The following is a 16506-nucleotide window of genomic DNA, read 5'->3' as shown; positions in this document are numbered from 1 at the left end:
ATTAAACTTTTTTTTTTTTTTTAAAGTCAGAAAGTTAATCAAAAACAAAAACAGAACGATTCTCACTGCAAAGATCAGAAAGAAGTTTAACAGGAGGTCCATAGATTAAATATCTGGAGAACGTTGTTAGAATAACAGACCTGTAACTGAAACTTTACGTCTACAAAATAAATAAATAAATCAAATTAATTAAAATATTCTTTGTTAGATGCAACACTACTGCTTTTCTGTCTGTTTGTTAGTAAATGAGAACATTATAATTCACACCACGTACACCTTCACACCTTCGAGAATCATGTGATGATATTTTTGCCGAATAAATTCCACTGACCCCCTCAGTAAAGATTTATTTTTTATTAATTAAATCAGGCTCATTATTTAAATGTGTACCATCATGTTTGTTTGGTTTTTTGGCTGTTTATTGAAGCCACAGAGCTTTTCGTTCCTGAACCTTCCTGACAGAACATATTTATTCATTTAGAAATGTTCATGAGACTGAATCGGACATCGGAAGTGTTGTTGGTGAGGAGTGGATTCAACTCAAATAAAATTAAATTCCTTTCAAGTGAGAAGACTAATAACAACAGGAGGAACTTATAAATAGAATACATTTTTAGCTTAAAAAAATAAACAAACAAAAAAAACAGAAGAAGAAAACAATCTCAGACCCCTGAGGTTCCCCGGACCTCGCTTTGAGAACCATGGTTCTATAGAAAACGACAAAACAAAGACAGACGCATCACGGTGACGGCGACTGAGAGCTCGCAGTCGTCTCCTGAAACCTTCCGGAAGGATAAAGTGGAACAACACCTGGTGATTATTTAGATAAACATGAAGCAATGTGGATTTACGAGTCGTCCAAACCTTACAGATCCTTATCGTCATAAACCATGTTCTCTCTAACACACCCCAAATCATTCCATCAGAGATTTTAAAAGGAAAAAGTAAAGTTGATTTAAAAATAAAAATAAGAAAACAGAATTAATTCATTCCCACGCTAGAGCTTGGACTAACTGGATTTTTTTTTTTTTTTAAACGACGCTGGAGAGGGAGAGTGTCACTGGAGTGTCGTAAAAACACACGACAAAAGGCAGACGTGTGTAACATGTACAAAGAGAAGTCTTCAGGGGTGTAGGGGTGTGTGTGTGTCTCTGTTCAAGCCATAAATTGTCCTCAGAGATCCGAAATTGTGATGTAGAGTCATCCGAAGTGTAACATCATTCCAGAAAGTCTGTGGGAGTTATGATGTCACAGGGCAAAGTCAGGGCATTTAGTGAATCTCATTCCACACACACACACACACACACACACACACACACACACACACACACACACACACACACACAGAGAGAGAGAGAGGGAGGGAGAGAGGGAGGGAGGGAGGGAGGGAGGGAGGGAGGAGGAGTGTTTCCAGCTGTTCGTTTTGTGCTCCCAGTCAAACATGAGAACTTTCCACTGGTTTTGTTCTTAATAACACACACACACACACACACACACACACACACACGAACTAAACTGTACACAAATAAAAATTCCCAAGTAACAAAACACTCAAAAACGATAATAGATGAGACAAACACTGTCCATCATGTGCGACAGAAATATGAAACACACACACACACCTGTGCGAGTCATCTCCCTTGTATGTAGTGTCATTTTTATATTCACAGGAGTGTGTATAGAGAGGGCGAGTGTCCAACACACAGACACACACACAAGCATACAGGAGAGAGGAGACTGAAAAATCCTGAATGGCATGGAACAGGTGGGGCAGGGCAGGGTGAGCTAGCTTCCTTAGCTTCGTTTAGCCTAGCAGTCCAGGCGTGTTTTAAGGAGGAACGGACGCTGATGTAAGATCTCCTGCTCTTCATCATTTACCTGCTGGTGTCCATCGGATCCTCCTTAAAATTCTCACAATGCTCCATCACCTTGCTGCAGAAAAAACACACACACACACACACACAACCTCTCAAACACTCTGAATTCCAACAATTCATAGCGTACTGAAATTAAAAAATACATCAAAGAATAATAATTTGCATGTGGGCGTGGCCTATACAGGTTTTGTAAGTTCCCGTATGAAATGTCTTCAGTCTACTGTATAGTTTACACACACCATCATGTTGTTTTTGTTTGAAGTTGTAAATTAATATTGTAATAAATCTCTGTAAAAAGACTGTACAGCTGTGCGTTTATTATTATGTTGCTTGCTAGTGCGTGCGTGTGTGTGTGTGTGTGTGTGTGTGTGTGTGTGAGAGAGAGAGAGAGAGTGTGTGTGTGTATACCGTGCCATGGTCTTTGTCTCCTGGTGAGAAGACTCCAGCTCGAGAACTATCTTCAACAAAGCAATGCCTCCTTCCTTAACTAATAATGGACAGTATTTGTTCGCTGCAGATAGAAAGACGACAGAAAGACAGAAGAGAGACAGACAGACAGACCATTAAACACAAATTAACCTGAGGCACTATGGGAGAGTAGGGTCTTTTTTAAACATGTCACAATTAATCTTCACTGGTTTATTGCTGGTCTTTACATTCATTTATGCAAAGCAGGCTAATATGCATAAATATGCATACTTAAACCAAAAAAAAATTGTAAATGTAGTCTCTGTATATAAGATTAGAATATTTATTTCACTCTAAGGAGTAAGACTTTCACAGAAAAGTTTGCAGAAATACTGTTTTCTTGGTATTCTGTATTCTTTATGCAGAAATTCTGTATTCTTGGTATCAACATTAGTAAATGAATGTGTAGTAGGCCTAGGCTCCACCCCCTATAAGCTCCGCCTCTAGTATCAATTAAAAGTGATGGTGAAGATGTCATGGTTTATTTAAAACTGAGAATATGACTTAAAGATGATGACATTTGAAGAAAGTATGTGTGTGTGTGTGTGTGTGTGTGTGTGTGTGTGTGTGTGAGAGAGAGAGAGAGTGTGTGTGTGTGTGCACGCACGTGTGCGCGCGTACTTACGGTACACAGAGACCAGGTTGTAAAGAGCCCAGGTGGCCCAGTGCTGACTGACAGGTGATATACTCTGAGGGAGGAGACGCAAAATAGGCTCGAAGGACCTGAAAGAGAAAGAGAGAGAGAGAAAGCGAGAGAGAAAGCGAGAGAGAGAGCGAGCGAGAGAGAGAGGAAGCGGGGGGGGGGGGGGGGGGGGGGGGAGAGACTTTTAAATTGCCCTTTTATTTAATCATTTAGATTCAGGTAGGTAGAGAACAGGGGCACGAGTCCAGTGCTGTCCAGCCCAGAATAAAGTTCACAATCTTCTTCTGAATTTCCTTGATCAAAGTCCCTGGGGGTTCAAGAGCAGTGAACCGATGCCACAGCATGGAGGCAATCAGGTTGATGACAACCAGTACTCTCCCCCTATAGGACAACTGGGGCTGAACCCAGGCCCATTGAGACAACTTGGCACACACACCTTCTCCACTACCCCCTCCCAGTTCCTGTTTTGAAAATCTGGTGTTCCTAAAAAAAAACTCCCAGATATTTCAACCCAGCTTTTCCCCACTGGAGATTGCCCGGTAGTGTGGGAGGGCCTTGTTCCTGCCACTGCCCTATTAAAAGACTCTCACATTTATTCCAGTTAATGTGTGCTGAAGAAGCTCTTGTGTACATTTCTAGGCTGTGAGTCAGTGTTTGGATATCATTCTGGTTTTTTATAAAAAACTGTCACATCATCTTTTCCAGCTTTTCCTGCGCTCCGCTCACTGACAGTCCCCGTAGTTCTGCTCTAAGGCGGCATAGCAGTGGTTCTATAGCCATACTGTAAAGTTGGCCAGATAACGGGCACCCCTGTCTGATTCCTGTTCCCATTCTAACTGGACAGCTAAGACCCCCTCCAACCTTGAGTGTAAAAAAGGCCTCAGAATAAAACATTTTCAACCACAGTAAAAAATTTCTCTCCACAGCAAAGGCTTCAAGTGCCTGAAATAGATATTCGTGATCAACCTTGTCGAAAGCTTTTTCTTGATCTAATGAAAGAAGACCTAAATCACATGAATTCAGTTTACTTAGCTCTATTACGTCTCTAACAACAAAAATGTTGTCCATTATTGTGCGGTCCGGTATGCAGTATGATTGGCTTCTGTGTACAACTGTGTGCATGCACTTTTTTAGTCTGTTAGCCAGGCATTTTGATAAGATTTTGTAGTCACTGCAAAGAAGTGCCACAGGTCTCCAATTCCTCAAGAGTCCCAGGTCTCCTTTTTTAGGAAGCAAAGTCAAGGCCGCTCTTGTGCAGCTCACTGGTAACCTTCCCGTGCTGAACGAACACTTGAAACCCTCCAGTAGATCTGCACCTAGGAGTCCCCAAAAATGCTTGTACAGCTCATTTGGTATTCCATCTATTCCAGGTGCTCGTTCAGCGCGAGCTGCTGAACAGCAGTGGTCACTTCTTGCATTTCAAGGTTTGCGTCCAGCATACTGCTTTGTTCGAGAGTCAGTTTGGGCAGCTCCCTGAAAAGCTCCTCCCTGCAGGATGGATCGAAGGTCTCAGCACTGTAGAGGTCGGTGTAAAAGACCGTGGCTTCTCTCCTCATTTCAGCCGCCTCTTTTGTTATAGTTCCATCCGCTCGTCTGAGGTACAGCATCTGGTTTTGTGGTTTTCACCTTCCTGGAGGGGTTGAAAAAGAAGGCACTGGGAGAGTCCATGTCCTTGATATTTGAAAAGCGGGATCTTATTAGTGCTGTTTTGGCCTGTTCATGGAGGAAGGAGGTTAAAAACTTTCTCTTTCCCTCCAGCAAACTGCTCATGTTTGGGTCATTTCTTCCAATTATTTCGCTTTCTGTTAAATTTATCTCCGCCTCGAGTTCTTGTATTTTACCTTTTATTGTCTCTACTGAGTGTGCTGTGTATTGTATTGCTGTATAAATTCCTTGACCTCAACCGGTCTGCCAAATGTGTCATCAAGAAATCCAACAATTTCAGTTAGTGAATAGAGCTGTTGATCTCCCCCCCAGCTGCGACCCACTAATGTCTGAGACATCGGAGAGGTTGTCATCCTGGAATTCCTCCTCTTCCACTTTCTTCTCCTGCTCTGCTTGAAGACTTACTGACTTCTCACTACTGTCTGCTATATCCATGTTTTCTGACCCCCCCCTTCTACACCCCCCATGCTATCTGACCCCCCCCACTGCTGCACCCCTCGTACTAGCTGACCCCCCCCCCTCTACACCCCCATGCTACCTGGACCCCCCCCCCATGCTACCTGACCCCCCCCCCCCCACACACACACACACCCCCACACCCCCACTGCTGCACCCCTCGTACTAGCTGTAGTTCTTTCTACTTCTGGGCCTCTCCCTCCAGAAATCAGCTCATCTGACCCATCTTTTAGTTCCTCCCTTGTTTGGTCCATTCAGGTCCATTATCCCCCGCAGTGGTTTGGTCAGTGTCCTGCCCACCAGCAGTCTCTGACGGCTGTACACTGCTCACAATGACCTGCTTCTCCACCCTGACTCCACTCGGCCCGGCTTCCTCTCCATCTTGTTTTTTTTTTATGTGGACACGCAAACTTTTTGTGCCCAATGTCCCCGCATTCGAAGCACCTCATGCTCCCAGTGTTGGCATACAGCACGTATGATTTGCCCTCATGCCATACTCTGAATGAAATATCCAGCGTGGGTTCATTCAGAAACATGAGCACTGTGCGCCTGAAGGAGGTGACGTACTTCAGCGCAGGGTTTTTACAGTTTAACGGAACCATTCTCACATCGCTCACTATTTCCCGAAGCGAGACAGCTCCCGCTCGATATCCTCATTAGGGATGAACGGCGGAATATTCGAAACCGTAACTTTAATTGTCAAAGCCCCCAGCGGAGTGACGGAATAAAGCTCTCCACTTACCTTTATTCCGTTTTCAGTTAGCTGGTGCACGAGTTCCCTCTCCTTCACATACACCACCACGGCCTTGTTCATTCTCGATGCTGCCACAATGTTTTCGCATTTAATAAACTCCCCTACTGCCATTAGCACCTGCTCCACCGAGACCTCGGAGCTCACCTCACACTGCCCCCCGTGACGGAGTGAGAGAGGCCGGGCTCCACCGCTCAGGTGAGCCGCCATCCCTACACTCCGCCATGAGATCAACAGCTCCCAGCAGCAAAAAAAACAACTATCACACGCTCACCCAGTGACTGTGCTCTGAAATTCCAAATTGTAAAGAAAGAATATATATATATATATATATATATATATATATATATATATATATATATATATATATATATATATATATATATATATACAAACATAGAAAAAAGTTAATTCGCTCTCTTAATAACGCTGTGGAAAAATATGCATTAGACGCTGCGCTAGAGTCCGCGCCTGCAGTCGAGGAGTGAAACACACACCTGTAGTTGATGTTGCGACGCGAGGTCACATCCCAGCTCTGGATGGCGTCCCACATTTTGTCCATGACCATCTCTCTGTTAGGGTTCTCCACAGTCCACACATCAGGCCCGTCAAACATGATGTGGGATAGAACCCCGCAGGCGTTATACGACACCTCGATCCCATCCGCCTTGCTCCCCAACAGGTTACTGCTCAGGGCAAAATTACATATGCTTTTAAAATACTTTTAACGGTATTTGGCAGCTGAGATTCAGAGGGATGTGTAGAGACGGAGCACCTGAAGACAGTGACGAACTGGCTGGTAAGAAGCTGAGGTCTGAGCTCCTTCACCTCTGCCACATTACCCAGCAGCCCCAGCATGTTACGGTGCAACTCCTGTTTATCCGGAAACTCCTGCGGAGGGAGAAAACACGACGGATGCGTTGACAGCTTTTTTTTTTCTTCCAGAGTGTGTACGAGTAAGATGTTTCTGGTACTCGTTCGGTACCTTTAAGCAATCCAGGAACAGGTTCATGCCGCTGCAGTTGAGGAACATCTGGCAGTTATCTGGCGTTTCATCTGTGATGTTCCACAACGCACTCCATGAGAACTCCATCACCTGATCACACTAAAGAGAGGGGATCATCATCATCATCCAATCAGAGAACATATTAACCATCATCACTCATTACTGTATAAGTATATTTATAACAGTAATATTTATTATTAATATCCTTCACTTCATTTCCACACTCACCAGTCTGTCGTGCAGCTTCTTCTGTATTAAATTCAACATGGTCTGAGGAAAAGATTTAAGGAAGGTTTTTAAGATTTAAGGAAGGTTTTTAAGATTTAAGGAAGATTTTTTATACGTATATAAACAGCATTGTGGCATATCACATGAGGAACTTTTAATACACCTCTAAATAAAGTTTGGCGTTTTATTAACGCTCGCGTTGAAAAAGCGTACACAGCAAGCACACATACAAGAAGACACTGATGTCGACTTTTACATCTATCACACTGTGCTCTTCACTATATCACTGCACTCCTAATTAAGACCAAATGAAATGCTGCTCGTTAGGAACACACCTTAACGAAGCCCATCTTGCCGACGGCCTCTTTGTGGTCATTGTCCACCTGGCAGACGAGGGCGTTGCACAGGTGCACGGCGATGCGCTGGATGGACTCATCCTGACGCGCCGGCTCCAGGATCTTCAACAGCAGCAGGTTGACGCGGCGATACTGAAACTCCAACTCATCAGGAATATTGAAGTTACACAGAGTCAGACAGCAGTTCCTCTGAACCTGAGGAGAGAGAGAGAGAGAGAGAAAGCGGAGAGAGGGGGGGGGGGGGAAAGGGAGGGAGGGAGGGAGGGAGAGAAAGCGGAGGGGGGGAGAGAGGGGGAGAGAGAGGGAGGGAGAAAGAGAGAGAGAGAGAGAGAGAGAGAGAGGGATAGAGAGGGAGAAAGCAGAGAGACAGAGAGAGAGAGGGAGAGGAAGAAGGGGAAGAGGCGGGGTAAGAGAGGGAGAGAGACTTAAAATCATAAAAGAGCAATAGCATTATTACAGCACTGGTATGATAATTCTATTTTTAAAAAAATATTAAATATTAGAAGGATTAAAGTAGTTGAGTCGAATTGAATAATATATTAATCATACTATTTTGATTTCGTTCACTGATGATCACATGCTGTCTGTCGTCGTTGCTGTGATAATGGCAATCTAATTAAAAACTAAAGAGCCTGATTTCGATTCTGGTTGAAATGAAACAGGTTTGGGTTTGAAACTTCAAAGACTCATTAGGATTTTTTGTCATTTTCCCCGGAGTTTGAAGTACAGATCAGAACGCAGGTGTCTGTCATGGCAGCAAAGCTCTGAAATGCCAGTGAGTGTGTGTGTGTGTGTGTGTGCGTGTGCGTGTGTCTGTCTCACCGTGACTTCCTGGTAGTGCTCCATGCCGTTGAGTACAACCTCAATGACCTGCCTGCGCATCTTCACACTCTGATAATTGCGGTACTCTGTATTGGTCAGGTAGAAGAGAGCGGCGCTGCCCGTCACCTGGATACTCTTATCATACTTATGACACTTCAGAGCTGCTATCACCAACTAGAGAGAGAGAGAAAGAGAGAAAGAAAGAGAGAGAAAAAGAGAGAGCGAGAGATAGAAGGAGGGGGTGAGAGAGTTAGAGAGGGAGAGAAGGAGGGGAGAGAGAAGGAGAGAGAGGGAGGGCGGGAGGGAGGGAGAGAGAGGGAGAGTTTACACTTCAAAGTACATTTCGAAGAGACAATAAAAGAGAAAAATATGCCTTAAATATCATCTCATGCGTAGTCTGTGTGTGTGTGTGTGTGTGTGTGTGTGTGTGTGTGTGTGTGTGTACCTGCACTGCTCGGACCAGGTTGTTGCAGTGCTGTATCCGGACGAAGTCGAACAGCTGGTTGATGGCTCTGTGTGCGAGTTCAGGACGATATTCAGTGTAAGCTTCGATAGCATTCAGCACCTGCTCTTCGTTCTTGGAGCCTGTTACCTAAACACGCACACACATGCACACACCAAGGACGTCATAACACAGTAATATGATTGAGCGGCACATTGTTTTATGGATTAATTCTCGAGGCATCAATGTGCAAAAAAGTTACACCTTAATTAACAATGTGTTGTGTCACATGACCACTAGGGGGAGACAAACATCATGTTCTGTGATAGCTGTCAGTTTATTAACAATATTTGTTTAATACTTTTAAGCCAATAACGACACAAGTGTTGCACCGTATTATTACCAAAAAACACTAATCTGTATAAATAATAATAATTCCTATTTTTTAATTCTTGAAAAACGATCAAAATGAACCAAGAACATCTTTACACCTTAATAGTTTCCAAGTGCGAAGGCTGTGTCCGGTCCAAAATTTACTGCAAAGTGTATTCGGTAAACTAATATTTTAGCCCCGCCCCTGAATCTATTTTATATAGCTTGCAAAATTTACCCAAACACCTGAATTATATAAAACTCATTGACGAGTCAGATAAAGAAGTTGAACCACTTTGCTTTAAGCCATACCTTAAAGGCAGGGATGTGCGTGACGTTACACAGTGTAGTGTTATAAAGACCCAAAAACTGCAGAGGCCTCTTCAACCCCTGGAACGGATAGATACTGCTCTTACAGGGTTCGATGCTGAGAGTGAGACAGAGAGAGAGCGAGAGAGAGACTTTTGTAAACCATATATACTCCACTCTGAGTAGGTTTTGTGTCATTTCCTGTGTGGGCGTGTACCTGGGTGGTCCCATGGCCTCCTCAATGTACGGCATGGTGCAGTTGTCAAGCATGATGTGTCCTGAAATGTCCAGCGAGACGAGGTTCCCTAAACTCTGTATGATGTTCGTCAGGATCTTCCTCGTCAGCTTGACCTTGGAGGAACGCTGACCTTCGCGTGAGATATCTAAGTGTCTGTGAAAGAACGCAGGTTTAATAATAAAAGCACTGTTAATCCTTTATCCGATCCAGTGAAGGGGGCGTGGCCTTTGTGACCCTCCCATTGTAGGAGGTGTGGCCTTTGTTTGCCAGTTCCAGTGAAGGGGGTGTGGCCTTTGTGCTTGTCAGCATAAAAGAGGTGTGGCCTCTGTATATCAGTACCAACTAGGTGTGGCCTCTGTGTCAATCAAAGTGATAGAGGTGTGGCCTGTATGCATCAGCTCCAGGGAAGGAGGTGTGGCCCATGCCTCAATCACAGTGAAAGAGGTGTGGCCTCTACGTCAGTTACAGTGAAAAAAAGGTGTGGCCTACGTGTGTCAGTTCTAGGGAAGGAGGTGTGGCCTCTGAATCAATCACAGTGAAAGAGGTGTTGCCTCTGTTAGTCACACATAAGGAGGTCTGGCCTCTGCATCAATCACTGTAAAGAGGTGTGACCTGTGTTCATCAGTTGCAAGTAAGGAGGTGTGGTCTCTCTGCTCGTCCCAGTGAAGGAGGTGTGGCCTTGTACTTTTAGCTAACTAGTTTTTACAAAACCGATCTCATAAGGAGATTCCATATATTTCGTAAAGAAACAGGATCTTATCACATGAGAATTTACACCCTGTGTAAAATCTTAACTGCATAATAAAAAATATATATATATCAAATTAATCACCTAATTTCACACTAAACTGAATGTAAATTGTGCTGATAAAACGAACTCCTCACCTGAGTCGGCTCATGTGCAGGATGGTGGCGATGAGCTCCTCGTTCAGGTCCACGTTGTAGAGCACGAGCGAGGCCAGCTGGTCTCTCCACTGCGCCAGGAAGGTGGGGCGGGGCAGGCACGTGGAGGACAAGTCCAGCGCTCTGAGAGTGTTCAGTGGCTTTAGCAGCGCTTCAGGGTCCACGTCCTCTGGCAAACTGCCAATGTTCAACATGCACAGCCTTCTGAAGCCCTGGAACGAGAAGTCAGTGCCGTCGCAGAACTCTTCATCATCCTCCTCCTCGTCATCGTCATCGTCCTCGGCAGAGGACTTGCGGGAGAAGATTTTGGAGCAGCCGAAGAGGCTGAGGGAAACAAGCGTGTGGCGGAAGTTGCGCAGCCTGCGGAGGCTTCGGATGCTCAGGTGATTACAGCACGTCAGGTGGAGCTCCATCAGATCCTGAAAAAATGAAGCTTACGAGTTACAGAATAGTTCTGATCACAGGCATCTGAGAGGAAGAGCTCACTGTTGAAGCTCATTATTATTACAGTGATATAACAATAACATGACTTATTAAAGTGTGATCGCAAATAAACTATTTATTATGGTGCTATAGCAATAAAATGAGTTATGAAGTTGTTATCGCTATTAACACTATTTACTATTATCGCGATTAACACTATTTACCCCTCTTCATCTCCCTCCACTGGCTTCCTGTAGCCGCCCGTATTAAATTCAAGGCCTTGATGTTCACCTACAAAACCTTGACTGGAACAGCACCCTCCTACCTCAACTTTCTCCTGAAGGCTTACGTTCCCTCACACAATCTGCGATCGATTAGTGAGCGACGCTTAGTAGTTCCTACTCAGCATGGCTCAAGCTCCCTTTCAAGAACCTTCAAACTAACTGTTCCTCAGTGGTGGAATGAACTTCCAACCTCAATCCGGACCGCAGAATCTCTCATCATCTTCAAAAAACAGCTAAAGACCCACCTCTTCCGTGAACACCTAAACAACTCATAATAATAATAAAAAAAAATTTTGATAAAAAAATTTGCACTTACACCTCTACTCTGCGCACTTTGCTTCTTCTGGAACTCAATTAATGGATCTTTTATGGTAACACTACTTGTGTTGATCTCTGCTTGATATATCGCTTTGCTTATATTTTCTCATTTGTAAGTCGCTTTGGATAAAAGCATCTGCTAAATGAATAAATGTAAATGTACTATTATGATGTTACAGGAAATCATAATTTATTATTAAACTAATATAGTTATAAAAAGACTTCTTAAGGTCTTACAGCAATAAAATAACCTGTTATTAATGTGTTATAGCACTAAATCGACTTTTATGGCATTCTAACAATAAAAAAAAGCAAAAAAAGTGTTATAGCACATCAATGAGTTATTATTATTATAATGCACCTGTTTTCCGATGGCCTTGAGGTCTTGGTCTCGTACGACGTCCTCTCTGAGGTGCAGTCGGTTCAGTCGGGTGCTGTGCGGGTCGCAGAAGAGCTGAAAGAAACCGTCCTGAGGCTCAAACTCGCTGTCTGTGTGCACCAGCTCCATGTACCTGCAGCAGAGGAACGGGACTGATTATGTGATCAACAGCAGCACTGTACCTGGGTACGGCGTAAAGTCCATAACATGGCAAATACATGATTAACACAGGGTTAATGTCAGACTAACTTAATTAAAACAACTGATTGTTATAAATCAACTTGTTATTAAGGTGTTGTAGCAAAAAAAAAAAAAAAGAGATTTATTAAGCTGCTATACAATTAAAAACAACTTATTATTAAGGTATTATAGCGATACAATGACAACATGTTATAGCAATAAATTGATTTGTTATTGAAGTGTTATAGCAAAAAAAATATTTTAAACAATTAAATACTTTATTATTAAAGCGTTATTGCCATACAATGACATATTAAGGGGTAACAGAGAGAAAAAACGACTTATTATAGAGGAGTTATAGCAATAAAAAAAGACTTAACATGTTATAGCAACTAACATAATAAAGGGAACTCATTTTGAGGCATTATAGCAAGAAAATTATGTATTCTTAAAGCTGAATAGTAATAAAAATGACAAGTAATAACTCATCATTAACATGTTATAGCAATAAAACAATGTACTATTACAGTGTTATAACAAAACACACACGTAACAGCAATACATTGACTCCATAATGAGTAACGGTGATAAAACAACTTATTATTAAGGTGTTATTAAGGCAGTAGTAATAAAATGAGGTATTATTACAGTGTTACAGCAATAAAATGATGTATTAAGGAGTAATAGGGATACAAACAAATTATTAAGGAGTAATAGCGGTAATAAAAAACATTAAAATGTTATCGTAACTAATAAAGCGACTCACATTAAAGTGACTTAACATGAAAATAACGTATTATTAAAGTTGAGTAGTAACAAAACAACGCATTTTAAAGGAGAGCAATAAAATGAGGTATTATTACGAATAGTAATAAAAAGGCTTAGTAAAGGGTTGCAGGTATTAAAAAAAATTATATTAAGGCACAATAGCAATAAAATGGCTTATTATTAAGATGTTATAAAAAGATTTTGGGTGCCCCTCAACCAAAAGTAGCATTAATGACCTTAATAAGCCATTCATTATTACTTATTAGCTAAATTAAAGAATTCAGACAGGTCATGACTGAGTGACTGACATTCAGGGAACATAATTAAAATATAAAAATATCCTGTTCCTTTACACGTCATTTCTTGTGACTCTGCATCCGGAATAACTCGTTTGTTTGGTGTCGTTATCTATTCAGATTTCAGATCTCACACCCTCTGAGTCACTGATGCAACAAACTGCTATAACAGCAACCTCTGTAGCAGTATTAATAATAATAATAATAATAATAATAAAGTGTGTACGTACACATTAACGAGCTTGTCGCAGATCTCGCTGGGTAAGAAGACGTCGGGACGCAGGCACAGTTTGTTCCTCTCGCCCGTGTAGCACATGGTTCTTCTGAGGTTCTTCAGACAGAACACGGTGCACAGAGACATGAGGCTCTCCGGGTCGTCCCCCGCTTTGGTTGCCATGGCGACACGCCCTTTCGGAGTGCAAGGTCAAGCACCACGGCAACGGAGGAGAGACAGCGGCACGCTCAGATCTCGGGCATCACAGGGCTCAATGCCTGAACATTAAAAATAATAACAACGCTACTAACTTAATTAATCTATGCTAATTAACTACATTTAATTATTCAGTGGAAATAAAAGTATCCAATTTATGTTTATACAGTGTAAACAGCATGGGCAGAAAAGGGGCTCAATTTCGTACATTTGTATATACGCAAAAAATTATTGGCACCCTTCTTGAAATAATCGTATGAGCGTTACACATTATCGTGTACATTTCTAACCTTTCCTTTAACTACAACCGCTTAAATTTAAACAAAAAAATAAGTAACCATTTATTTTCCAAAGAGAAATAGCAAAGCTATGATGATGAATACCTGTAAGGTTTCAGTACAGTTTAGATTAAAGAGCAAAGCGGTAGACAGATCGATCTTTTAAGTGTTTTGCGTTTTCAGTTCAAACAAATTTCTTATCAAATGACTTTTTGTTTGTAATTTAAACTGCTCGTTGTTATCGGAAACATAATCATCATTCAAAAGGTCAGTAAAGTAACAACATGATAAATGTTCCTCACAGATTTACTACATTATATTACTGCGGAGGGAGGAACTATAGACTTGAGCAGATATTTACAGTAGGGGTGCCAATAATTTTGACACCGGTGTTTGTTTGTTTTTTATTAGACCAAAAAGTACACTCGTTGATAAGCAAATAAAACTCTGCACATGTACAGATATTTAGGTTTAACATTTCACTCACTGCATGGCATTTGAATTTTTATGATGGGTGCCAATAATTATAAGAAAGTGTAATGCACTGGTATTTTAAGTTACCTGTACACGACCTGCAACTTTGGCACTTCTGAAAGATGAAAAAAAAAAACAACAACAAAAACATTTTAATTACACTTTGGTTGTTTTAGTTTTAAAGGCAAAGATCCAAAACATAAAAGATAAGCAGAAACATTTATGCAAATGTAGGCAAATGTTATGGTTACGCTAGGCCGGCTAGTTATAGCATACAACTCGGATAATTATTATCTTAATTATATGACCACAAACGTCGCAAGCTACAAAATATAAAAGTACACTCATATTTTAATATTTGAACTATATAACTAACACGTAACTAATACATTTAATCAAATATAACTGCGCTGTATGAACTCAAATGCGCATTAGCTAGCTAACTGGCTCGGAAGCTAGCGCCGCTACGGGTTTACCTGTATGGTTTTCCCCCGCTAGCATGCTAATTCAATGCTAAATCAGAAGTTGCTAGCAAAACACAGACAGTCAGCTTCGTATCGATTAGCATGCTAGCTAAAACAAACTAAAAGGCCAATCAGAGTTCTTCCTACGATCATGACAAGGACAGGAAAGCTGACATTTTACCAGAATCTGGCTTTAATTGTAATCTCGTCCGCGGTAATTTAGCGTCTGTTAATTTACTCTGCTGAATAATTCTTGCTCATTAGGTGATTGTTTTCTTTCTCTTTTTACGTCGCTCGTCCGGATGTCAACAAAACAACCTTCAACTTCCGGGTTATTATATAATTGTTTCCGGTGTCAGCGATAAAGCGCTGAGATTCCATTCAAGTTCGTGTTAAAGACAAATTTCAGAGTTTTTTGTTTTTGTTTTGTTTCTCTTTCTTTTTTGTTAACATTTTATCTTTGATTCAGGAAGATGGGAACTGTTACTAGCTGTTATAAACTGTTAGAAGAAAACATTCAAAGCTAATGTGGTGTGATAAAGTTGATTATTTTCAAACAGCACGTCGTGATGTGTATTAATTTTCTTGTACTATAAATATTACAATATTTTAGCTATTAAAGATGACACATTGTAGTTTTTATCCATTTATAGTTTAATTTAATGTCAGCAAACCAAATTAGTTCCTGTTATCGTTTACGTTATAGCAGCTGTAAACAGTCGTTCCCTCACCACTCTCTCTTTATTCTCTCTTCAAGTTAATAAGGTTGTTTTTTTTAACACAGCTTGCTGTGTTACCGAGAAACTGCAAAGTAAAATGTAAAATGTTCTGTCAGAGAATATGTTCCATCCATTCTCTATACCGCTTATCCTTCATTGTTGCAGTGAACCTGGAGCCTATCCCAGAGAGCATGGGGCACAAGTCTGGGTACACCCTGGATGTTGTGCCAATCCATCGCAGGGCACAATCATATACACATTCACACATCAACCTACCATGCATGTGTTTTGGACTGGGAACCAGAGGAAACCAGAGTACCCGGAAGAATCCCCTGCAGCACGGGGAGAACATGCAAACGCCACACACACAGGCTAGCGGTGGGAACCCCAAACCCTGGAGGTGTGAGGCGAACATGCTAACCACTAAGCCAGTCTGTCAGAGCTGCTGTTATAGAAAATTAATCAACACCTTCCGATCAATCACAATCCAGTATTCAACAGCGCTATGATGTAAAATGTAATGAACTGAGGAAGCAAACAAAGTGATTATGATCAAAATGTCACACAGTCGTATTGTGTACAAAGTGTGTTAAAGCTCTGGTTTAGACTTCTAAACATCTGTGTTACTATTTTGAAAAGGATAATGCTTTGTAATGTGAGTATTGTAGTTTGGGTAAGTCCATCATGACTCTGAGTAGATTTCTTATTCAACAGCCGCAGTGAAACTAAAAGGAAAGGAATGTAGTTATGAAAGTGATGAATGTGAGCTTGAGAGGTTAAACTGAGACTCACGAATATCCAGATTTTTTTCGCGTTCCAGATGAAAAGATTTGGATCCGTTACCCTGACAGCCCATTCTCTAAAATGACCCTGGAAAAACAGCAGTAAGCTCGGACGAGGTTCTCAGTGGAATTATTTGCACAAACAGCTGGGCTTTATTCTGGCTGTGAGGCAACT

The 16506-nt window shown here is 41.6% G+C and overlaps 1 protein-coding gene across 2 annotated transcripts; it reads right to left on the bottom strand.

Annotated features, from left to right (window-relative positions):
• Positions 1-339: 339 nt before the first annotated feature.
• Positions 340-16466, bottom strand: zer1 (zyg-11 related, cell cycle regulator). 2 transcript variants are annotated; one of them, XM_017492807.3, is made up of 17 exons: positions 16342-16466; positions 14454-14481; positions 13415-13676; positions 11923-12073; positions 10519-10955; positions 9613-9786; positions 9399-9513; positions 8718-8864; positions 8273-8446; positions 7430-7645; positions 7095-7136; positions 6846-6965; positions 6636-6751; positions 6358-6546; positions 2971-3068; positions 2286-2388; positions 340-1932 (listed from the first exon to the last, which is right to left on the bottom strand). In XM_017492807.3, exons 3-17 carry the CDS (start codon positions 13579-13581, stop codon positions 1875-1877), a joined length of 2307 nt encoding a protein of 768 aa, XP_017348296.1. In that variant the 5' UTR covers positions 13582-13676; positions 14454-14481; positions 16342-16466; the 3' UTR covers positions 340-1874. The 2 variants fall into 2 exon arrangements, with proteins under 2 accessions (XP_017348296.1, XP_017348295.1); XM_017492806.3 differs by lacking the exon at positions 16342-16466 and adding an exon at positions 15012-15172.
• Between the last annotated feature and the right edge of the window lie 40 nt (positions 16467-16506).

Source organism: Ictalurus punctatus, chromosome 18 (genome assembly GCF_001660625.3).
Source record: "Ictalurus punctatus breed USDA103 chromosome 18, Coco_2.0, whole genome shotgun sequence".
Taxonomy (NCBI): domain Eukaryota; kingdom Metazoa; phylum Chordata; class Actinopteri; order Siluriformes; family Ictaluridae; genus Ictalurus; species Ictalurus punctatus.
This window is presented reverse-complemented; position numbering and strand designations above follow the sequence as displayed.